Source organism: Pan paniscus, chromosome 1, assembly GCF_029289425.2.
Source record: "Pan paniscus chromosome 1, NHGRI_mPanPan1-v2.0_pri, whole genome shotgun sequence".
Classification (NCBI taxonomy): Eukaryota; Metazoa; Chordata; class Mammalia; order Primates; family Hominidae; genus Pan; species Pan paniscus.
The window spans coordinates 189961787-189986086 of NC_073249.2; the positions used below are offsets into that span (position 1 = coordinate 189961787).

At 50.2% G+C, this 24300-nt stretch overlaps 1 protein-coding gene across 1 annotated transcript in view; it reads left to right on the top strand.

Moving 5' to 3' along the window:
• Positions 1-24300, top strand: part of GRIK3 (glutamate ionotropic receptor kainate type subunit 3) — a 239098-nt gene that overhangs the window by 149260 nt on the left and 65538 nt on the right. The window contains exons 3-5 of the mRNA XM_008968480.4: positions 4579-4836; positions 13093-13274; positions 15665-15718. Of these exons, the coding sequence (XP_008966728.2) occupies positions 4579-4836; positions 13093-13274; positions 15665-15718 (494 nt within the window). The remainder of the gene's footprint in view (positions 1-4578; positions 4837-13092; positions 13275-15664; positions 15719-24300) is intronic.

Genomic DNA, 24300 nt, shown 5'->3' on the forward strand with positions numbered 1-24300 from the left:
CAGCACCACAATTACTGTTTTCACGAGCAACAATGGTATCATCTCCACTCTTAATATCAGCACCACCAACACCACCCCTACTGTCATCACCTCCATCACTGCCATGACAGCAACATCTTCATCATCACCAGTCTCGTCAGCAACAACATCTCTGCCACCATCCCACTGATACTGTTAGTACCATCAACGTTGTGATCACCTCCTCTCTCATCAATGCTGACATCCCGTCATCCCCTGTCATTATCACCATTACAGTGAAGGCACCGACACATTTATCATTGTCAGTCTCATCAACACCAACATCAACATCACCATCCCGCCATTACTATCACAACATCAACATGATTAATTTCACCCTCAGCAATGCCGTCACCATTATCATCATTGGCAGCCTCACAATATGGTCTTTAGTATCACAACGATTTCAGTTGCCTTTGTCATAATCCTCACAGTCTGTGTCAAATTAAAAGTCACTTCTTTGAAGAACACTCTTACAATCCTCTGCATCATCAGACTTTGTGTTGGTCCACTCTCCCTTGCCTTGGTCCAACAACATGCCCAGACCTTGGGCATGACCTAAGAGGCCAGGCCGTGTAATGGTAGCAGTGGCAGGGAAGCCTGGACCTGACTGCTTCAAGGTATCAATCAATGAAGGAAATCTAAGAGGCAGATGCTTAGAGGTGGTGGTGGGAGGGAATGAGACATTCAAATCATTCAACCAAGTCTTCAAACTGAAGGTGTTCCGGGAAAAAAATAGACAGATAATATAGTGGGACAGAAACCAGAGGCATCAGGGGAAAGCTAGAAGGGTCAAAACAAAGGTAGGAGAGAGTATGAGGGAAACCTACAGGGTTTACAGGGTGCCCACGGCCTCAGGCTTGGGCAAGCCCTGGACTGCTGTCACTCACTGTTACCATCTCTTCCATGTTGGTACCCAGCTCCCATGGTTGCAGAGTGACTCACACATGGCCTCCTTCCTCAGGAAGTGCCTAATCTGAAGGGGACAAGGTGGTCGGGGAAGATATGCAACACCCCCAGACGGCAGAAGAATAGCACAAATGGGCAGTGAGGGTGCAGGTCCGAGCATGGCCTCCTTGGGGAGAGGGAACTGAAAAAAGAACTAGTCCTAAATTTGACAATTCACCAGCAAACCCAGAGTTCCTGTTTTTAAAGCATTTATTATCACTGTGGTTTGTCTCACACACCTACTCACACCAAGGGCTACCCTAGGCATGTTGACTCAAAGGTGACAAGAGCAGGAACAAGATGGTGCTTCCCCGACTTGGCTCCCAGTCCCAGAACTACAGAAGCACCAGGAGGACGCCATGCCTCTGTTGTATGTGCTCTCCTGCACCTGGCCTTGGCCACAATGAATCCTGGGTTGCCCAGGAGATACCCTCTGTGCTGGCACTGCTGCTGTTCTGCCCCGTGTTACAGGGGGCTCCAGCAGACCCCTAACAAAAACTAGCCAGCTCATCACATTGCTATATCTTTCACCTTGCCCTTAAGTGGCAATCTCTGGTGTTCCTGGTAGAAGTACAGATTTCAGGAAAAATAACTTCTTTATATAAAATCTCCCATTTCCAGCAGGCAGTGGGAGTGGTGGATGTGAGTCAATAGGAAAAACACCCCAAGACCACATATTCTGATGGATTCAAAACTACCCTGTATCTCTGGATCAATCTGGATCAATCTGGACCATCCTTAAGCCCAGGCGAGAGGGACCCTTTCCCAGGGCCTGTGCTCTGATGTCTTGCCCTCTGCCTCCTCTGGTTGGCCTCTCCTCCCGGGACAAGGAGTCAGTGGGACCAGGGGATATACCCACCAGGAGCCTGTGCCCTGCCCTTCCAGACTTTCCTCTAAGGATCTAGAACCCTGAATTTCCTGCCCACTTGCCCCTGAGCCCACTTCTAGGACATGCATGGGCCTCTTCCTTGGGTCTGTCTTCCAGAGGGAAAGCCATACTTGCAGGAGGTGCACTTTTACGCCCTAGGGGTGACCAAGGGGCAGCTGTTTGCAGTGGGTGTAGGCAGTGTTTGGACATAAGGGCTGGGGTTTCCACAGAGAATGCAAGGCCCCTTATGGTTCAGAATGGAGCCAGTGGTAAAAGAGAAAGGGGGAGAATGGGGTCCTGGTGCTACCTCCCCCAATGTCACTGTGTAGGAGAAGTCTCCATTCTCACCTGACTTTCCAGATTGTGATGAAGGTACATTTGTCAAGGTAAGAGAAAAGGACATGTTTCATTTAACAGTTTTTTAGCTTGACTAACAGCATGTAACTATTTAGCCATATGGTATGTAGACTTCCACTTATACTCTGGCCCTGGGCCCTGCAAATCTTAGGGGTAGGCCTGTGCCCAGTGGATCATTCCCAGAGGCCCTTGAGACAGCCAGGCCTCAATACACTGAATCCAGTGTATTCATTCCTGCTTCGGTGCTCTGTCCTGCCTCCTCCTGTGTGCATCAGATGTCATATGTGTGCACATAGTGTCATTCCCCTGTCCACAGGTAGGTGAGCTTGCTCATGCTCTGTTGGTGGATCTCCGATGGTTGCAACTGGTGGAAAACTAAAACCTAAATGGCGTAAGTCTTGGTTCATGCAAATTCTAAGTCCAGGGTTTTGCCTGGTGGGCGACTCCTGTGTTTTCTCTCTCTTGGCTCTGCTCAACCCACACTGACTATGTTCACAGACAGGCGCCCCTCTTTATGAGCACAAGATGGCTACTGCAGCTCCAGCTGTTACTTCCTTAAAGGTTCACTTAAAGAGGGAGGTGCCCCTTTCTCAGTCCAGTGGATCTCATGGCATCCCACTGGCTCTGACTGGCCCACAAATGTCCTCTAAACTCATGGCTGTGAACTAGGAAGGTCAGTGAGTGGTTTTCTGGGTGCGAGCCGCATTCTCTGCACCAGTGGGTTGACAGTGGAAAAGAGGGGTGAAGCCCCAAGGAAAATTACAGACAGTTGAGAAAAGAAGAGAGAATGGCTTCTGGGGAGCTCTCCCACCTACCCCAGAATGACTCTGAGAGGTCCCCTTTCTATGGATCTTTTAGGCAGAATCCCCCACTTTGAGCCCCAGCTGCCTTGGGTCTGCTCATTTGATGCTCTGTTGTGCCCACTGATGTTCTACCATCCCAGGCCGGTGGAAAGCATCTGCTGCCTCACCTGCCTGAGTTTTTGGACCTCCGCAAGAACCTGAACTGTTTGAAGGCAGGGATTCGGCATTCATTCAACATTCAGATGATGATTCGGCACTGTCGATACAGCAGTAAACCACATAGATCAAGGCCCTGCCTCTTTGGAACTTACATTCTACTGGGAGGAGAAAGTCAACCAATGGACAAGACTTCCAGTGATCGTTTAATAAAGAAGGAAATAAACAGGGCATGGGGGGACAGGGATTGCGATTATAAATTGTGCGGTGAAGGTCTCCCTAGTAAGACACAGACACAGAGGCCTCAAGGAGGAGGGGGAGGGAGTCTTGAGGCTCTATGAGGGAAGAGCATTCCAGCCAGAGAGGACAGCACGTGCAAATAGGCAGGAGTGCACTTAGCATGTTCAAGGAGCATCATGGAAGCCAGAGGAGCTTGAATGCTTTGAGGGAGGGAAAGAAGGATGGGAGACGAAGTCAGAAAAGTGGTGGTAGGGACAGGGAAGGGAGGAGCTGCAACAAGCAGGATCTCTGGCCACTGCTATGACTTTGGCTTTTGCACTGAGGAGCCCTTGAAGCAAAGGAGTGACGTAATCTACCTTATACTGTGGAAGTCTCACCCTGGCTGCTGAGTGCAGAATAGACAGGAGGGAGGATGACTGAGGAAGCTTCTGCAATAATCCAAGCCAAAGATGATGGCGGCTTGGACCAGGATGGGAGTCGGGGCTGGGAGTGGCGGGAAGTGGTCAGGTTGTGATGTATTTTGCAGGTGAAGCCAGAGGAGTTGTTGATGAATTGGGGTGTGGGATATGAGTGAATGAGAAGAATCAAGACAGAGCCATGGTTTTTGGCATATGGGTCCAGGGACCATGGAGCTGCTGTTTATGGAGGTGAGGGAGGTTTGGAGAAGAGGGGATCCTGTGCTGGACATGTCAGATCTGATATGCATGTCAGATATCCAACTGGTGATGTTGAGTAAGAGGTGAGATGCACAGGTCCGAGGTAGGGAACAGGCCGGGCTAGAGGTTGAAGTTGAAGCACCATCAGCCAGTTTGATTCTATTTGTTTCTCAAGTCCCCCCAAGAACAGAACCTGGCACAGAGCTGGTGATGCTAATCCCAGGATGACAACATCGAAGGTGGTGATCACTTTTGTCATGGGCACTTCCTAAGGAAAAGGGACGTACCCTGGCACTGTGCTCCAGTCTCCCACAACCATGTCTTTCCACCGTCATGTGGTCTTGCAAGGCAGGGACTGTTAGAACCCCTGTTTTCAGATGAGGAAACTGAGGTTCAGAGAGCTCATCCATTGTGCACCCACCGAGGGTTCCAGTTGCTGTTTTTCCCACATGTTTACAGGATCATCAGCATCACTGTCCCCATACCCACAGCCCCCATGCTGACCCCTGTGCTGCCCTACCCTCTGTTGCAGCCTGTGACCAGCTGGCACTGGGCGTGGTGGCGATCTTCGGCCCATCACAGGGCTCCTGCACCAACGCCGTCCAGTCCATCTGCAATGCCCTGGAGGTGCCCCACATCCAGCTGCGTTGGAAGCACCACCCGCTGGACAACAAGGACACCTTCTACGTGAACCTCTACCCCGACTACGCCTCGCTCAGCCATGCCATCCTCGACCTGGTCCAGTACCTCAAGTGGCGGTCGGCCACCGTGGTCTATGATGACAGTACAGGTGGGTGGCCAGGCCTGGCTAGGCTGGGGGCAACGGTTGAGGGGGGCAGAGGCCCAGGATCAGGCTCTTATCTGTTTGTTCAGCACAGCTGCCCCGGGGGAAGAGGCTGTGTTCCATACCCCAGTTCCACTCGGTTATGCTGATGTTCACCCCTGCACCCACTCACACCCTGTGCACCCCAGCCGCACTCATATCTCACTCAGCCCCAGCACACCTCACCCCTGCCTCACACTCACCTCCTCCTCTAGCAGCACAAGTGTTCAAGTCTGCACTGAACACCCACCCTAGCAGCAGCACACACATCTGCAAGCCACACCGACACCTGCCCATGCCCTTACGCTCACACATTTCCATCTGCTGCAAAACACATCCACCCTCACACTTGCACACTCACACACATAGCTTATGGCATGGCCTAGTGTTAAGTGTGTACACACTGGAGCCAAACCACCTGGGTGTAAATCCCATCTCTATCACCTGCTGGCTGAGTAGCCTCTTTGTGCCTCAGTTTCCTATAAAATGTAAATCTGTAAAATGTGGGATTACAAGATGACAGTGACAAGCACTGACATGCAGTGAGCACTGAAGGTTGGTTCTTCTCATCCTCCTCACACCTGCACCCGCCACACACACACTCTTCTCTACCCACACTCACACACAGAGACACCTGCACGTGCCCAGCTCTGCTCACACACACACCAGCCCCTGCCATACCGACTTGACCGCTGATCCCAGCCAGTGCCAAGCTTGCAGATGTCAGCACCAGGCTGTTGTCTCATCCTGCCAAGACAGAAGGAGGAGATGGGCTCTGGGGCCCGTGGCTATGAGCTGCGGGCCCAAAGCTGGGCTCCCTGATGTGGCTGCACCTGTCCCACATGCTCTGCCAGCTGGAGCTAATGCTGCCCACATTTTTCTGGGTAGGACCCACCTGACCCACTCCTGCCCTGCCTTCCAAGTCCAGCCTGGGCTCTGCCTTCCAGAAAACCCTTGCTCCAATGTGATACCCCCTGCCTCTCAAGTCCCAGGCCCTTAGAGAGGGCCCAGAGCACACACCTAGCAGATAACCACCAACAAACCCAGCAAACGCACTCTGGCTTTTCCTTTGGATCTCATTCACTGCTAGGAGCTGGAGATACTTGGATAAACAAAACCCACTCTTTCTGTCACCCAGGCTAGAGTGCAGTGGTGCCATCACAGCTCACTGTCACCTCGACCTCTGGGATCAAGAGATCCTCCCACCTCAGTCTACCAAATAGCTGGAACTATAGGCATGCAGCACCACACCTGGCTAATTTTGTATTTTTTTGTAGAGCCAAGGTCTGGCTACATTGCCCAGGCTGGTCTCCAACTCCTGGATTCAAGCAATCCTCCCACCTCAGCCTCCCAAAGTGCTGGGATTACAGGTGTGAGTCACCACACCACACCAAAACTCAGTTCTTGGTCTTGGCAAGCACTACATTGTAGGGAAACACAAACGGGACAACATAGCCATCTGCATGAACAGAGCCATCTCCATGTAGCTCTATGTACAGAGAGCTAATGTTCTGCCATAAGTCACAAAAAGAGCAAGCAGGAAAGGGAAAAGGGAGAGAAGAGCCACTGAGGGCACTGACCGCTGCCCGGTCCCTGCCTTCATCCTTAAGTCATCCTTGTGAGGATGTGTGGGGCAGGGACAGACCTGGAGAGTCCCCTGGAGATGGAATTCATACATGCTTCTGGATTCATCTGCTAAAGAAGGCTACTGTTTACCTGCTGCGAACCAAGTGGTGCAAGTGTGATCTTATTTCATTTCATGTAAATCTCATAGTAACTCCCTGGAGCGATGAATTAGAAATGAGGAAACTGAGTCCCAAAGAGGTGACATGCCCTGTGCACTGTCACCCAGCTAGTGAGTGCCAGAGCCAGCATGCACCTACAGGCCTGTTTGAGCCTAAAGTCTGTGCTGCTAGCCAGCATGGAGCTGTTTCTTCTCCTCTTTCTTTCCAAAGACTTGAGTCCCAAGACATTTCTTAGCCTGGCCTCTTAAGAGAGAGTGACCTTGGCAAGTCACTTAACCCATCTGGCCTTGCTCTGCCCACATGTCAAGAGCTGCTGCATCCAGCCTTGAAAGAGCCCTCCAGCTCTCAGCTGCCTGTGATTCAATGTCAGCTTTTGATTACCTCCTAATGGGGACTGGAAATAGTAGGGAGAGACTCCCTCAGAAAAGACAATTGGAAAGCTGTTTATTTAACTCAGGCTTCTACAAGCATCTATTGAGTTCCTGCTATTTCCAAAGCACCCGACAGAAGATCCTTGAGAGCAGGGATCCCCAGCCCAGCTTATTCACCCCAGCATGAAGACCTTGCCATTGAGGGGCGCCCCTGCCCACCTCCCAGCCACTCCAGTGTTTCTGCTGCATCGTGGAGTTGTTTCTTAATATACCACTGTGAATCATTATCTGTCTGTGAGTCTGTGTCTGCTTCCAGGCCAGGAGCTTTCAGTGCCTCCAGGATTTAACACAGGGTCTGGTACAGTGTAGATGTTTTTCATTGTTTGTTGGCACCGAGTTGGATTGGACTGGATTGGATTAGTTTGGATTGAATTGGAAATCAAGTTGAATTAAACCCTAATTAAATATTGAAGGAAAGAGTATACGGGTGAAGAAACGAAGATGTTGTTATCCTGTCTTCTTTTGAAAAGTTAATCTTAGCATAGAAGAATGGGTGCCTGCCCAGAGGTCGCACATAATTCTAGGTCATCAGAGCTAAGAATGAAACGGCATATACATTTAGTCAGAGCCACACCACTTGGGGAGTGGAAGCTCTATGGCCTGGCTGGTCTGAGCTGACTTACCAGAGGAGGAGAGATTGGAGCAGGATAGGTGAATGAGGAGAGGATAGATGAATGAGGAGAGGAATCATGAGGGAATTACAGGTGGAGGGAACAGCATGAGCAAAAACTAGGTTGGACTGTACCTAGCAGCTTAACCAAGAGGACAGCCTGGCTAAGGGAGAGGATTCAGGTATGAAAGGTGGGAAGAAAAAGTCAGATTAACAGAGTGTAGCTGGCTATGCAAGGTCTCTGATGTCCAGCCTCAGAGTTCAGGTTTTATCTTTAAAGCAGCCAAGGATCATTGAGTATTGCTGAGCAAAGGAGTAGAATAATCAAAGCAGAGTTTTAGAAGGTGGTTCTAAGAGCAATGCACAGGGAGGGTTGGAAGGAGAGCCTAGAGCAAGGAGACTAGAGCACAGCCGACTGCACTGGTCCAGACAGGAGCAAAGGAGGCCAGAATTCAAGGGGTGCTTGGAAGAGAACATGGGGCCAGAATGGAAGAGAAGAAAGGGATGTGAACAGGGTAATGTTGAAGACATGTAACTGGAATGTCATGGGTACAGAGTGTCAAAGCAGACACTGACATAGTCTAGATGGAGGGTGGAGGAAGTGGCTTCGCATAGGAAAAGGTGCTTTATCATGATGATGGATACCATCCTAGCAAAACTGGCCAGAGCTGATGCTCAGGTCTGCAGCTCTTACCCACAAGTGCCTTTAGCTCTGGCTATAAGTACATGTCACTTCATTCTCAGCTCTGATGGCCTGGAATTACCTGTGATCACTGGGCAGGTACCCCCTCCTCTGGAATACAATTAACTTCTCAAAAGGAGGTAGGATAGCAACATCTTCATTTTTTCATCCTTATACTCTTTCCTTCAATATTTAATTAGAGTTTAATTCAACTTCATTTTCCATTTGATTCAGTTAAATTCAACTCAATTCAGTTCAACAAATATTTAAAACATAGGGGAGTCAATGGGTCAGTGAGTTTGATCAAGAAGACAATGAGCACTAGGGGCTCAGGGTTGGCGTCAGCCAAATAATATAACTTTGATGATGTATAGTGGGTAGAAAGAAGTGTGCTCCCAGAATCCGGATATGTCAAAGGGCAGGACAATGTATGGGTCATCAAACCCATGGAGTGGGAAGTACTCCACAGTGGGATTTGGCTGTTTGCTTTGGAGATTGTGTCCATCAGGATGTTTTGGCTGCAAGTAACAGACAGCCCAACTCACATTGACTCAAGCAATAAACTGTTATCTCACTGACAAGAATTCTGGAGATGGGCCTTTCCTGGGATGATTTAGCAGCTTGACAAAGTCAGGGTGCTGGGTCAGTATTGCCACAGCTCTCTTGGCCTTCAGCTCATAGTCACAATAGGGCTGCTGAAGCTCGGAGCATGCAGTAGGTGGCATACAGAAGGTAGAGGCCAATGGGATTTTCTTCTTCATTATTTTTTTATTTTAGAGACAGGGTCTCACTCTGTCACCCAGGCTGGAATGCAGCGGCACAATCATGGCTCCTGGCAACCTTGAACTCCAGGGCTCAAACGGTCCTCCCACCTCAGCCTCCCAAGTAGCTGGAACCCAGGCACATACCACCATGCCCTGCTAAGTTTTAAATTTTTTTATAGAGTCAGAGTCTTGCTGTATTGCCAAGGCTGGTCTCAAACTCCTGCTTTAGCCTCTCAAAGCACTGAGATTATAGGTATGAGCCACCACAACCAGCCCAATGAGATTTTTCTTAATGTGACTCATGCCTCTTATCAAAGAGGAAGATCTGTCTCAGAACCTTCTAGAAGACAATCCTGTGTAGCTCACTGGGTCCATACCTATTATTCTAGACATTGTCAGATGGGAATGGGATTGCCACTGATTGGCTCCTGCCAATCACGGGTCATCTCATGGGACTGGTGCATTTCCACCCAAACACAATCACAGTTCTTTTAGAATGCTGGAAGGGAGTGCAGTTGTTATCTCTTTCTATAATAATGCTGTGTAACAAACCACCTCAAAAACTCAGTGGCTTAAAATAATAAGCATTTGTTTAACTCACAAGTCCGCAGGGTCAGTGATTTCTTGAACTTGGCTAGGTCGTTTTTCTGGGCTCACCTGGATCACTCACCTGCTTGGGGGTCAGCTGGCTGTTGGTTGATCTAGGCTGGCCTTGACTGAAATGCAGGTGTATTCAGCTCTCCACCTGTCTCTCATCCTCCAGCAAGATAGCCCAGGCACATTGTCATGACAATTGCAGAGGGGCAAGAGAGCAAACCCAATGTACAATTCCATTTCAACTGTTTGCCTGCATGGTACCTGCCAACATCCCACTGGCCAAAACAATTCACATGGGTGAGCCCAATTGGAGGGCCCTGCAAAGTTACATGGCAAAGGGTGTGGTTATAAGGAGAGGTGAAGAATTGGGGTCATGGCTGCAATCTCCCCCAAGGGGAATGGCTATTGAGAAGGCAGCCAGTGTTTGCCCCTTGAGCTTTGTGCCTTATCTATTCTATGCATAAAGACAAACTCATCTTGAAGGTGAAAGGATGGGATTAAACAAACAAACAAACAAAAACCTGGGATGAAGGAAAGGGCTACAGCCTAGGAGTCAAAATGTTATTGGGTCTCTAATTATGATTCCATAATCACTTAACCTCTGTGGTGTTACTTAACCTCTGTGGTCCTTGGGATTTTTCTCTGTAACATTGGAATGAAAATCCTTGTTCTATATGCCTTCTAGGATTGGGAGATGGTTAAATAGGGTAATGAATGCAGAAGCGCTTTGTGAGTGAAAAGCATGATTCCAACAACCATGATTCACTGCAGATATTTTAAGAGAGATTGATTAGGGGAGCAGCCAGAAAGGAAAGCTCATCTCAGGCAAACAAAGAGAGCCTAGTCCTCTGTTGGAGTAGGCTGAGAGGAGCCTCTGGTCTCCTTTGGGAATACACTGATGGGAAGGAGGGCTGACATTTGCTGCTGGAGAATGTGGGTCACCATGCATTACATGGGGCGATGTGCTTGGCTGACAAGAAGGCCCTGGTGGCCTCTGCTCCAGCATCCAGCCTGTCCCAGTCCTCATAGCCTGGGTCCCCAAAGCCCACGTGCCTGCTGATGCTGCACATAAGTCTCAAAACCAAACAGGGAGGAGCAAACTGTGCACCCTGGACCTCACGGGGTAACAGATATGAAAGGGAAGCATCATTCAACCTAATCAAGAATTTCTGGGATACATTGGGAGGGGGATAGCCTGTGTGTGTGTCTTGGGATAGCTTGTGGCCTCTCCCTTCTATGTGAAGGTCAACTGATAGCCTCTTCCTCGTCCCCATCAAGTCTGGTATTAGGAAGCACAGGGCACCTGTTTGATCCAGACCACTCTGGGACTACATAGCCGTCTCCCAACTCCAGCACATGGGTTTGAGTCTTCAGTGGGCTGGGGGTTCCTGATGCCAAGTCATGGCAAAGCTTGTGTGGAAGCTCTTTAGGAGGCTTAGGCTACGAGCATACATTTCTGTCCCCGAAGCAAAGTGAGATGATGGACACCAATCAGATTGCTTTCCTGATGTCCAGCCCTCAGGAATGGGAATAATTGCTAAACAGACTCAGGGGTGTGTACCAGAGACTGTTTTGGAAACTGGGACTCTCTGCCGGAAGGCTTTTGGAGAGGGCTATCTGAGTGGGGTCAGGGGGACTCTTTCCAGATAGAGTAACAGTTGATTGAAAACTTTAATCCAGTGCAAACTGGCTTAAGCAAAAAAAGTTGGGGGGCAGCAATTTGGTTTCCTTTACTGGAAAGTTTGGAGCTAATTTTAGCTTCAGGCACCATTTGATCCAGAGGATGAAGTGAAGATCATTAGGACTTCTTTGCTACTTGTTCTTTCTGACATCTGTCCTGGTGGAATCCTTCTCGAGGTCCACGTGGGGACCCTGGACTTACAACCTCCATATTTGAAGTTGAGTGAAAAAGGGAGTGTTTCTCACCCTCTTTTTGTGCCAGTTGTTCTAACACAGTTTCTGAGAGTCGATGGTATTGTACCTATCTCTGAGTCAATACCTATTGCCAGGCTGGGGCCATGTGCTTTGCCCCTAGAGCTGGCGATGGACCCCTCCTGAGTCACAGAAACTAAGAGTGGGGGAGGAGTTTTTCCCCAAAGGAAAATTGAAGTGCCATTAGTGGTGGGGGGCAGGGGTGGGACATGCTGTGTGAACTGTGTCACCAGGACCAGACACTGAGTCCTGGGGATGACTAGGGACCAAGCAAGCAGGAGGGGATGGCCCTCTTGGGACCTGGTCGTGTGCTGGCTCAGCTTCTTCTTTGGAGGGGAGGAAGGGGCGGGAAGTATATACAGAGTAACAAGCAGGCTTGCTCCCAGGCTATGCAGAAAGAAGTCAGCAAAAATGGACCTTGAAATAGGAACAGAAACGAACTTAATTAGACCTAAGTAAGCCATTTGTCTCCAGAAAGTGACATTCAGTTTTCCCTGGAAGTCCTCAGATTAAGTGGTTTTACAAAAATGCCAACCAAGGTAGAGGATAGATTTTTCAGTGTGGGAGGAAAAACAAAAAACAGTAAGTCAGTCCAATTATGGAAACTTTTGTTGAGTACCACCTGAGTGCCAGGCCCTGTGCTGGGGGTGGTGGGAACCCAGCCCCAGATATCAACGTGCTGGTGGCAGAATGAGGGGAATGAGGTGGGGCCAGAGGAGGCCATTGCTGAGGGAGGAGGCCACTGAGTTGGAGGAGAGGGTGATCTTTTCTGGACAGAGCAAAAGAGGAAGGCTTCATGGAGGAGGTGGTTGCACTAAACCTGAAAAAGTGGGTAAGGTTTACCAAGGCAGACTGCCCTTAGTGAGGACGAGGGCAGAGACACAAATACCTCCTGGCCTTACCCAGCCCAGTGGTTGGTACAGGTTAGTACCACTGAGGCTGGAGCTGCCTTTTGTGCCCATATCCTGGAAGCAGCTCGCTGGAGATGTTGAGGGAAATCATGTCCCATGTCTCACAATGTTGGGGGTGGGTACAGAAGAAGAGGGGTGAACTCTGATTTAGGCCCTGAAGGCTTTACACCCATTCTGGGTTAGAGAGAAGCAGATGGGTGTGGTCAGTGGGAATTTGCTATCTGTGCCTACTTTTGAATCTACATATGTGTGTACTGCACCACTGTGTGCACAGGCCTTAATCTACATATACACACGTGTTGATAAGCCCAAGTGTATTCCTGCCCATATCGACATGCACGTGCGTGTAGCCATGTGTTTGTATGTGCACACACACCTGCTTTCCAGTGTTGTCCATGCACGTGCACAAGTCTCTGTGGGCCACGTTTCTGTCCGTGTATGTCTGCAGACCTGTGGCCATGGGCATGTGTGTGCACACAAGTCCAAGTGGATGCCTGGAGCTGTGGATACATGTGGTACACGTGTGTCTTTTGTGCTCCATGGCCCCTCAGGGCTCATCCGGCTGCAGGAGCTCATCATGGCCCCATCAAGATACAACATCCGCCTGAAGATCCGTCAGCTCCCCATCGACTCTGACGACTCGCGCCCCTTGCTCAAGGAGATGAAGCGAGGCCGGGAATTCCGCATTATCTTCGACTGCAGCCACACTATGGCGGCCCAGATCCTCAAGCAGGTGCGTGAGTGCTGGCCACCGGGAGGGATGATTGGGGTCTGCTGGCCACTTCTCCCACGTCCCCTTCCCAAATGTGGGTGTGATGCTGCCAGATCTAAGTTTGACTCCTAGCTCTGCCACTTTCCTGCTGTGTGACCTTGGGTGGTCACTTTGCCTCTCTGAGCCTCATTTTCACCAGTAGCAAAACGGGCACTGCAGTATTTACTCTGTGAGTTGGCGTGAGGTTGGATGATCCACCCAGCCCAGCCTGACACAGGGAGAGTGCTGAGTAGACACGAGTTTCCATCCCACCTCTGTGCTGGTTGGAGGCAGAGGCTGCCGGGAGGTACCCACAGCCACACAGGGGCAGAGCACTCCAGGAAGCAGAGAGGCCTCAGATTCTCAGGAACAGCCCCCAGAATGCCTCACCGCCTCTTCCAGTGACTAATTCCCCGTAGCCCACGGCACTTGGTGTTACTCTCCTATTACTGGGAGGTTTATCAAGGCTCTTGTACCATCTGCTCAGTTCTGCAGTGACAGAGGGGGAGGAGAATGGCTCTCAGTCCTGGATGGGCCTTCGTTCCCAAACACAGCTCAGCATGGCCTGCTGGGGACGAGAGCCAAGCTCCGCCAGTCACCTAAGAAAATAAACAGTGAAATCGCCTACCACCCACTCCAAGGGTGCCACAGCTGAAACCAAAAACTGATTTGAGCTGGCGCTTTGTGTAAAAGGCAATTATGTCATCCCAGAAAGCATTTCTGGTGACTGGAGGAGGCATTCTGTGGGGCTTTGACACATGACCCCTCAGGGTCCAGGTGATTTAAGGGGTGCAGGAGGAGACACGCTGAGCCGGAGTGTTCTCGAGGCCTTGAGGGGCTCAAGTCCCATCCTCCAGTTGAGCCCCATCGGGGATGCCAGGCCTGAATGGCAGCCTCTATCCCTGGCTCCTCACAAAGGAAGCTCCTTTACACCGCACTTCAAAGGCTCATTTGAGGGTTTGAGTTCTGCTTCTGCCCTTTCACGTTGTGTGCCCTGGAGCAAGAGGCCCAGGAGTCATTCCCCTCCTCTGTAGATGAGGTTCATAATCCCCATCTCATACCATTATGGAGCCTTCAGTGCAACAAGGAAAACATCAGGAGTTTCTTCTGACACCCAGCAGGCAGTTGACACCCAGCGTTGGGCATCTTTAAAGCTGCTGTCAAGGAAACACACACGCCCCAGAAAGCCCATAACCCCCAGCCTCCCGATCAGCTGTGCCCAGTGCCTCTTCTCCCCCCTACCCCCACCCCCGCCACCCAGACAGCATGTGTAACAGAAGAATGGTGACAATCATGGCTTTGGTTTACTCAGCAGTTGCTCTCTGCCGGGTCCATGTAGCTCCTCATTTATCACCACACTGGGAAACAGGGAGAATTCTCGTGCCCAATTTATAGGTAAGGAAACTGAGGCTCAAGGGGAAAGTAACGGACCCAAGGTCATCCAGGCAGGAAGCCAGAATGGACTCCCAGGTCTGTCTGATTTTTAAAATTCTGGAATTAGAAATGAAGATTCTGAGCTGAGCCAAAGCCAGATTTAAACGAAGTTAAGCCAATCAGCTTCTTGCAGGACTTCTCTGAGCCTTTAACGTGCTGAGGTGGGCTGTGACTCTTCAAAGGTGGGAGGGAATGGGCAGCATTTGCAAAGTGTACTTGAACCGGTGACATTTTCCCCAGAGCCCTCTGTGGGCCCAGCATTCTGAGGAACTCTGTAGAAAATGCATTATAGTCATTAGTAGAATAGATTACAGGCTTCTAATAAAATACATAAACTATAGATAATGTAGAATTCATGATGGCAGACAGTAAGAATTCCACAGTGGCCATGTGGCCTGCTTTGTGGTCAGCCAGGACTAAGGGAGCAGGGATGCCTCAGCCCTTCTTGGGGAGGCTGAAGACAGACCTCCCAGCTCAGGCCTGACTGGGCCAGGGGGTTAGCAGGGTTGGGGGGAAATGTACTGCCTCTGGATCCAGGACAGGGAGCTCAGCTGAATGGAGTCCAGGGCACTTGAGAAGACAGCCTCAGACTGACGCCATCAGCATTTCTCTAAGTGTGGCAGGCCGGGAGACGCTTACTCAAAAGAGGCAGCTAGACCCCACGGGCCCTGCAGAATTTGGAATCTTTGAAGAATGTGACCCAAAAATCTGCATTTTAATCTGTCCCAGGTGACTTTACAGCACACTGCAGTGTGAAATCCACTGCTGTCTGCCAGGCAGTCATTGTTACTGTTCAGAGGTGGTCTCAGAGGTCACCTTACTCCAAGCAGCCAGCCTTCCCCAACCCACTGCCAGTCCCATTCTCAGTCCTAGGTGGGGATGCGGGGAGGGCTGCTCAGGGGTTCCCTGCTGATCACTAACACTCTGCTTTTCCGCAGGCCATGGCCATGGGCATGATGACTGAGTACTACCACTTCATCTTCACCACTCTGGTAATGTACCTCTGGGTCCTGGCACGGGAAAGGGGTGGGACTCTCATGGATCAAGTTCATTGTGGCTTAGCCTGGGCCAGCCCACTGAAGACAATTGCTGCAGCTTCCTCAGGCTGTAGGGGTGGCCCCAGGTAAGGGCACAAATATGTCTTTGTGACCTGCCCACTTGTGAGAGGCAGCATCATGTTATAATTAAGGATGTGAACTCTGGAGCCAATGTGAACACCAGCTCCTCTGCTCACCACTGTGGTTCCTTGGCTAAGTCACTTAACCTCCCTGCCTCAGTTTCTTCCTCTGCAAAATGGGCTTCTGCCTCCTAGGATTACTGTGAGCACCAAATGAGTTAATAAGGTAACACGCAGTGCCTGGTACATGAGGAGCTCTGGAAGTATTCACTATTATGATTATCATGGCCCTCGGTTCCTAGCCCACACTTCCCCACGCATATCTCGGGCCTCACGGGAATTGTCGCTTTGGATTCTGTCCACATTCATACTGAAGTCTGCCCACTCACTGTCAGCTAGCCCAGCCCACCTACAGGCTCCAGATGGGTCCTGTCCAAACTCTGAGAACATTTAGGGCCATTTAAACCCATTAGGATAATTAGCTGTGGCCTGAGTTCAGCAGAATAAAGAGATTCCTGTGCCAAAAGGGCACCCACCCTGAGCCTCACTGCCTTGCAGATAGACACCTTCAGACCCTGCTGGGGCCCTGGGCAGACTATTCCACCCATCCCAGGTCTGGGGTGAGTGACAGCCTCACTGACCATCCTGTCGCTTTTCAAAAAGCCTCCTGCAGTATGTGTCTGCCCAGCCACTGCAGCCCTGTAGGCCTCTAACCATATTCATTCATTTATCCAGCACCCAGCTAGCTCTCCCTACCCAGCATCTACGACCCCGTAGGTTCTGAGGGTCTGGTGGAAGGCGGGAAGTTTGAGGCAGTCTTACAGAAAACCAGATACTTGAACTAGGCCTCGAAAGATCCATAGGAGTTCACCAAGGGAGAAAGAGGAAGGACATTGTATGCAGAAGGAACAGCATAAGCAAAGGCCAAGAGGCAAGTTAGCTCTTCATGGTATGCAGGAGCTGGCTTGATCCAGCGGGCGAGAGCCAATTGCATTATCTCCTCCTAAGTCCATGTCATGTTGGTAGCTTGAAATCACTGTGATGGGAATGCTTACACAATGGAAGTGAGCAAATGCTACAAATAAGAGCCGCCTCCCCCAGAGAGCTGGTTATTAAGCACTTATCCTCCCTACAGTCCCTCCCTCTGCACCCTGTGCCCACAGCAGAGCTCAGGAGCCACCCTGCGATTCTCCTGATCCAGGGCTCAGACCTGGAGACCTGCCAGGAGCCATGCTGGGAGAAAGGAATCCTGGAAGCTGGCGAATGAGATCAGGCAGAGTGAAGCCAGCTCCCCTGAATCCCTTCTGGATTTCCGCCCACTTAGGCTGGCTTCTTCCTGCCATGCTGTCTCCTGGAAAGTCAGTGGAGGCTACCAGACCCCTGAAACTCTACCTCTGTCCAGAGCTGGGAGCAGGGCAGAGGAGCAAGACTGGGAAGGTGGGGTGGGGCACATTCCAGGGGTCCACAACTTTCTCCCCACTCATGGCAGCCCTCCCCATCCCATCCTGAGATCTTAGGGTGCTGAGAGCAACTCCTGGACCCGGGGACACTAGGATCCTCTCTTTAAGACCTTCGATCTTGACCCCAGTGGCCAATGGCATTAACGTGGAAGGTACTGGGGTCACTGGGGTGGTGCCTTCCCCAGAGTCTTGTCCTGGAAGGTCAGCCAGGCTGCAGGGCTGAGGGGCCAAAGCTTCAGGCCCTGCCATTTTACCAACTCAACGACCCCCCACCCCGGCCTTGGAATGAGGCTTGAGCCAGGCAGGGATGCTTTTAATAGGATATTTACAGCTGGGACTTGGAGCAAGGCCCAGAGGGGGTTTAATCACAAGCCCTGTGCAGACAGAGTGGGTGGCGAGGGCAGTACTCAGGGTGGGTGAAGGAGATAGGAAGATTTTGTTCCTGCTCTGACCCCAATTCTACTGGAACCTCCCAATGTCCCAAGGCTTTCTGCTTGGTGGCTCTATCTTATATTCTGTGTTGGATCCATCTCTGTACACCCCTCCCACCCAAGTGCCTAGCTCAGTGCCCAGGACCTTAGAGAGCATTCTTTCTCTCTACCCATGGGCAGACCTCAGCTGATTGGCCAAGAAGTAGTCATCGTCTGTCCCAAGGGTGGTTTCTGCAATCTTGCTGGTGACACAACCCTCACCCTGGGAGCATTTAGCTATGTGGGAGCTAGTCATTTATTTGTCACCAAGACTGGAAATTAGTGAGTGGGGATCAGGGATGCTAGACATTCTATGATGGGCAAGATTCTGGAGATGAGTTGTCCAGCCCCAGATGGCTATGGTGCCCCATTGAGAAACATTGACTGATGCTCAGCCAGTCCACAATTGGACCTGGGAAAGTGGGTGATAATCAGAGAAAGAGATGGTGAGAAGAGGCAGAGGAGGAATGGATGGTCAACTGGGATATGATGTACCCAGGGTAGCTGTGGTGTGCTAAAGTCTCTAGGGAACAGAGACTAGCCCCGGCCAGTGTCCATTTTGCTTCATTTTCTTAATCATCCACTGATTCATTTATCCAGCAGCCATATACAAATGCTCTCCAAGGTCCTGGGCACTGCACTAGGCACTTGGGTGGGAGGGGTGTACATAGATGGATTCAACACAAAGCTCACAAGCTGGTGGCTTCCTTCATGTATATAAGAAACAAGAACTGTGCCCAGTTAAACTCTCTGTCCCCAGCACCCAAATAGAAGCTGGCACATAGTAGGTGCTCATTAATGTCTGGATGGATGGAAGGTTGGGTGGACGCACGGCTGGATGGATGGATGGATGGATGACTGCAATGCAATGTGGAAAGTAATCCGTGAAATTGTCAACACATCATCATAGCAGCAGTCAGTTAAAACCACTCCGATCCCAGTTGGCCTGAGTTAGAATTGAGACTCTTCCACTCCCTTGGGCAAGTTACTTAACCTCTCTGTACCTCATTTTCTCATCTATACAATGGTGACAGTAATATTACTACCTCACAGGATTGTTATGCTGAGTGCATTGACGTCATAAAATGCTTAGAACAATGCTTGACACTTATTACTGTGTAAGTGTTAAATAAACTAAATATCCTGCTTTTGTTTTCTGTGTGCTCAACATACCCCATCCCATCCAAAATTCAGAACAACTTTCCAAGGGAGATAGACTCTCCCAGTTTTATAGAAACGTGGAAACTGAGGCTCAAAGTCACTTTGCAAGAAAGGAGCAGAGCAAGGATTTTTTCGCAGCAGGGAGCTGTCCAGCTCCAAAGCCCTCTGCTGAAACCTATCACGCTGAAAGTCCACACCAAGTGTTCCCTGGCCTCCTCTGGCTGGCTGAGATTCCACACAATGCCTGACCATGTTGGTTCAGGTGTGGTAATTGAGGTCAATGGGGAAACGGAGCCTCCTGAAATCCCAGCAGCTCCCATGCTACACCAGTTCCAAAACCCTCTGATTTTAGGGCTGGACATTGTGGCTCACACCAGTAATCCCAACTGTTTGGGAGGCCAAGGCAAGGGGATCACTTGAGGCCAGTACAAGACCAGCCTAGGCAACATAGTGAGACCCTATCTCTACAAAAATAAAAATATTAGCCAGGCATAGTCGGGCAGGCCTGTAGTCCCAGCTACTTGGAAGGCAAACTGAGGCAGAAGGATTGCCTGAGCCCAGGAGTTAGAGGCTACCGTGAGCTATGATTGCACCGCTGCACTCCAGCCTAGAGGACAGAGCCAGACCCTGTCACTTTAAAAAAGAAAGCAAGAAGAAAGCCCTCTGATTTTCCTATTTACACATTTGAGGCCAGCAACAGGGCACTTTGCACTCCCCATTGACTGGTGGGGAAACCTGGCATCAGGCACTTCCTGAAGTTTCATAGCAGCTCAGTGACAAGAGGCCTTGGCTCCTGACTCCTGGTCCTGTCCTTGGCTGTTCCAGCTGACTGTCCTTCCTCCTCACACAATCTGAGGGTCGGGAAGAATGGACACTTCCAGGGAGGCACAGCCCTTGCAATACACACAGTTCTGCAGTGGAGTATGGGACGGGTTCTCCCACAGTATCTCCCAGCAGAACCCCATCGGTTGGAGCACAAGCTGTGTCCCCCTGGTCCTCTCCCTCAGTCATATCCTGCTTCCGGTCTTCAGGATCCACTTCCGGCCCTGTTGCTGAGGTCTCTACCTCGTGATCCTCCCTCTTTGTGCCCATTGGTCAGTTGTGGCTTATTTGGGGGGACAGTGGCATCTGGCATTTATCTCCTTCCCTTTAGGAAACCCACATCACCAACTCTTTGCCTCCAAAAAAAATTCTCCAAATTTGTTTCTTCCATGCAGAAGACATTTTAATTACCCCAGCTGCCATTATCTGTTCCAACCAGCTTTGAGCCATTCCCAGATAACCTCGCATTAATCAGCCCCAGCTGAGCCCCTGGTACATGTCATGTGAAGGTAAAAGCCTGGAGGTGAAAAAAGAATTATAATAAATTAATAGATAAGCAATCACAATTAATGCCACTTCCCGGCAATAACAGTGATATCATGGGGAAGATATTTTCATCTGTCATTCCTTAAGGCGATGTTTTCCAAGCTTCAGCTCCTACCCATTCAGACCCATGGGGTGCTAATGAATTAGTCTATTATGTTATGCTGAATGTTTCTAAAAGGTCCCTCGTCGATACTGAATTCAGTGTGTCAACATTTGGCATCGAGAACACAACTTTTTGCCAAGCAGCAAGGTTGCACACAGTTCACAGTGTACAGCACTTGGGGTCTTGGCCCTGGGCAGTCTGAATTAAAAAAAAAAAAAATTGGAGCTGGACAAAAGAGCCTCTTCACCAGCTCCCCATTGTCATTGTCCTCGTGTCACGGGGATGGGGGCACTCCGTGCCACAGGCCCTACAACACTTTGCAGCTAAGCCCAGGCTCAGGGGTGACAGGGAGGAAGGTCATCCCAATCACTGCCACCCCAACCTTCCCCCTCCAGGGCTGTGATCAGCTGCAGCCTCTGTGTCAGTCTCAACAGACCAAATGCTGCCTCTGGAGACCAGAAGGGCTGGTTCCACCAGCACCAAAGCCCCCACCAAGGCCAGAGATGCTGCCCTTCACACTGAGTCAGGTTGGCCTCTGGTTACCTAGATGAGGGTAAATCGAGTCATGGAGGCCCTGGGCAGTCTAAAGCTTTGGCATCTTTCAAGCCTTAGATATCAGGTCAACACTGAATTGGAGAAGAGACTGAACGGCATGCAAGGAAAGGTGAGGAGAGCGCCCCCTGTAGGCAGAGCTCAGCTTCTCTTCCATGGTCGCAGCAGGTCAGCCCTGGCCCCAAACTTGCATAACACCGCTGTCCAAAACGAAATCCTTCCAGCTCCCCAGACCCTCCTGGTTGAAATGCGTTTGGGGAAGATCTCATCCTCCACCCCAGGCAGTTTACCAACCCTCTCCTAAACTTCCAGTCTGTAGATAACCCTGAGTTAATTAGCCCCAGCTGAGCCCCTGTTACATGTCACGTGTAGGTAAAAGCCTGGAGGTGAGAAAAGAATTATAATAAGTTAATAGATAAACAATCACAATTAATGCCACTTCCCGGCAATAACACTTATATCATGGGGAGGGTATTGGGTTGGTGCCATTAAAATAATAACAAAAACCACAACGACTTTTGCACCAACCTAGTATTTTCATCTGCCCTTCCTTGAAGCTGCCCCTGAGAGGATGTGAAACACTTGTCGCTACATTCCATGCTCTTCTCAGTGATGCTTAAGTGCCCCAGGAGCCACTCAGCTGGCTGACCCTTCTTTCCACTTTGGGTAACAGGAATATTCAGCCCATAGCTCATAGGGGAGACAGACCCAGACACAAGCAGTTGTTACCAGTGGCATGAAAGCCCAGAAGTCTCAGGATAAGAGCAGAATCGCCTCTGACCCACTCTGTTGTGCATGTGTACAGGAGCAATCAGGAGGGGCTTCCTGGAAGAGGTGATGCTTGAGCTGATTCTTGGAGAATAGCTCACCCAAGAGAGGTCAAGAAGACAAGCATTCTTGCCTGGAAATAGAAGGCATACAAAGGTGCTGGACAGAGGGACGAGAAGCAGAACAAAGGGGACAGGGGCCAGCGAGACTGGGAAAATTAAGGCCTGAACTTGCATCCTGGGACAAAAAATTTGAGAGGGTAGGAGGGAAAGTGAGGCTGGAGGGGTGGAGAGCTTTGGAAAACTCTACTAAGGAATTTGTACTGTATTCTGAAAAGACTACAAGGAGTCATGGAAGTATTTGAAGTGTGGAAATGACAGGCTTGGATTTATACCTTAGAAAGATCCCTCTAGTCCCTGCCCGGAGGGTAACTGCCCTGGCAGTGGGCATGAGTTGGGGGCTGGGCAGGTAGATCCTCTGGGTAGGAGGAGATGCGTCATCATAGGGAAGAGGGAGGACTCTGGAGCTGGGTAGCCTGGTGTTGATTCTGTCACTCCCCAGTTACGGAACCTTGAGCAAAAGGCCTAATATCTGTGTGGTTCAGTTCTTTCCTCTAAAATGGGGTGATAATAACACCATCCTAGTAGTGTACCTATGTGAATCAATGAGTTAATACAAGTAAGGTACTTTGAACAATGCCTGCCATTCTGAGATTTGTAGGTGCTCAGTAAATGTGAGCTGACTGTGCTTGTTCTGATATTGCCAAGACGAGTAAGGTAGGAAGACCCCAACCTATGTCTGCCCTGGGGGCTGTACCCAGTAGCTGTCACAACCTCCTGCCAGATGAGGCAGAACATAAACATGTGTCAAACACATACATGATGTTTGATATGTCCCAGACATGTTCTAAGGGCATCTACAAACTCACTTCTTTTCCTTGGCAACTCTATATGGTAGGTGGCACTTTCAACCCCATTTTGCAGATGAGGCAACTGAGATGAGGAGAGAGGGTGAAACTCGAGCCCAGGTGGTCTGGCCCATTCTGGCCGCCTCAGGGAGCCGCCCTGGAGGAGCTGAGGGAGGGAGACCTCTTCTGGGATGTTTATTCTCTCCCCTCTTTGCTGCCCTTCTCTGATTCGAGAGGCATCCTGATCTAAACCCAGACCCATCTGTGTGTGTTTCTCAGTCACGAGTAATCGCTCAGTGGCTTCTCAAAACACAGACTCCAGGCTCCACCACAGACTATGCATCAGAGTATCTAGGTGTGGTTCATACTCTACAAACATAAAATCCCCAAAGACAGCTCTGATGCACGTCTTGTCCTGGACACCCACCGAGGACATAGAACATAGAGGGTTTGGAGTAAGACAACCAACGATGCATCAGTCAATGTTTAACAACCAGCTCTCTGAAAGGGAGAAAAAAGACAAAACACAGAAATCCTGATTTGTAATGCTTGCAAATGTCCATGGCACAAATACTCCCACCATGGCCAATACCAAGCTAGCCATGTAATGTCACTGAAGGCAGAGTTGGGAAGAAATGCTAACATTCAGCTCCCACTAGCCAGTGTGAGCCAGTGGCAGCACACCATTGAAATAGACCTGGGTACAAATTCAACTCTGACTTGTATGAGCTATGTGACCTTAGGTAAGTCACCTCACCTCTCCAACTCTCTTTTCTCATCTATAAAAATAGAATAGAGTGCTATTCAATGCCTCCTTCACAGGGGGCTGTGAAGATGAAGCCATGGAGTCCTTGTGCAGGGCTGAGCACTGCCACCCCCCCGCCCTACTGAAACTGGGGCCACAGAGACACCCTCTGGCCATCTCAGAGGGAAGCCCCCATCTGCTGAAACCCCTCCCTCCTCTGTCACCCAGCCCCTTCCCCGTCCCAGATTCTGACCTTGAATCAAGGCCATATTTATTTGGGCAAGCTTGGGACCAGACTTTCTTGCCAGGGCTTAAGTCTGCTCCAAACCCCTTCCCTACTCCCCAAATCATTGAAGAGGAAACCAACACAGTGCATTCCAGAAGGAGGCCACTTTGGGGATGCAGGAGGAACAGGATAAGTTTAGTGCCCATTAGAGACATCTCAGAGACCAGAGGAAGCCAGTCCAGAGTGAAAGGTCTCTAGGCTTTATCACTCATCATCCTTCCATGAGTCATTGTTGATTTCGCCAAAGCTGCGGCTGTGATGGGGCTGGATGCTCCCCATGACGGTGGCAGTCACAGAGAGTCAAGCACAGCCCAAGTGTGTCCCCAGCCTCTCCCTCCCAGCACCAGATGGAGTGACTAAGTGGGGGGCTCAGGGGAGAAGACAGGCTGGGGGCCAGAAGGAGGGCAGCTTAGTGAGGGGAGAGTGTGGGAGAGTATAGACAGTAGATGAGGAGGAGCTCAGACAGTGACCTCAAGACTCAGTTTCCCCACTAGTGGGATAGGGCCAATCTAGACTGTGCAAGTATATATTTCAAAAACTCAAAACCATGAGTCTTATGCAAATATAGAAGGAACGTGCGTCAGAGATGGATTCAACTCACAAACGAGGGAACCAGTAGGATGGAAAAGCTGACTCA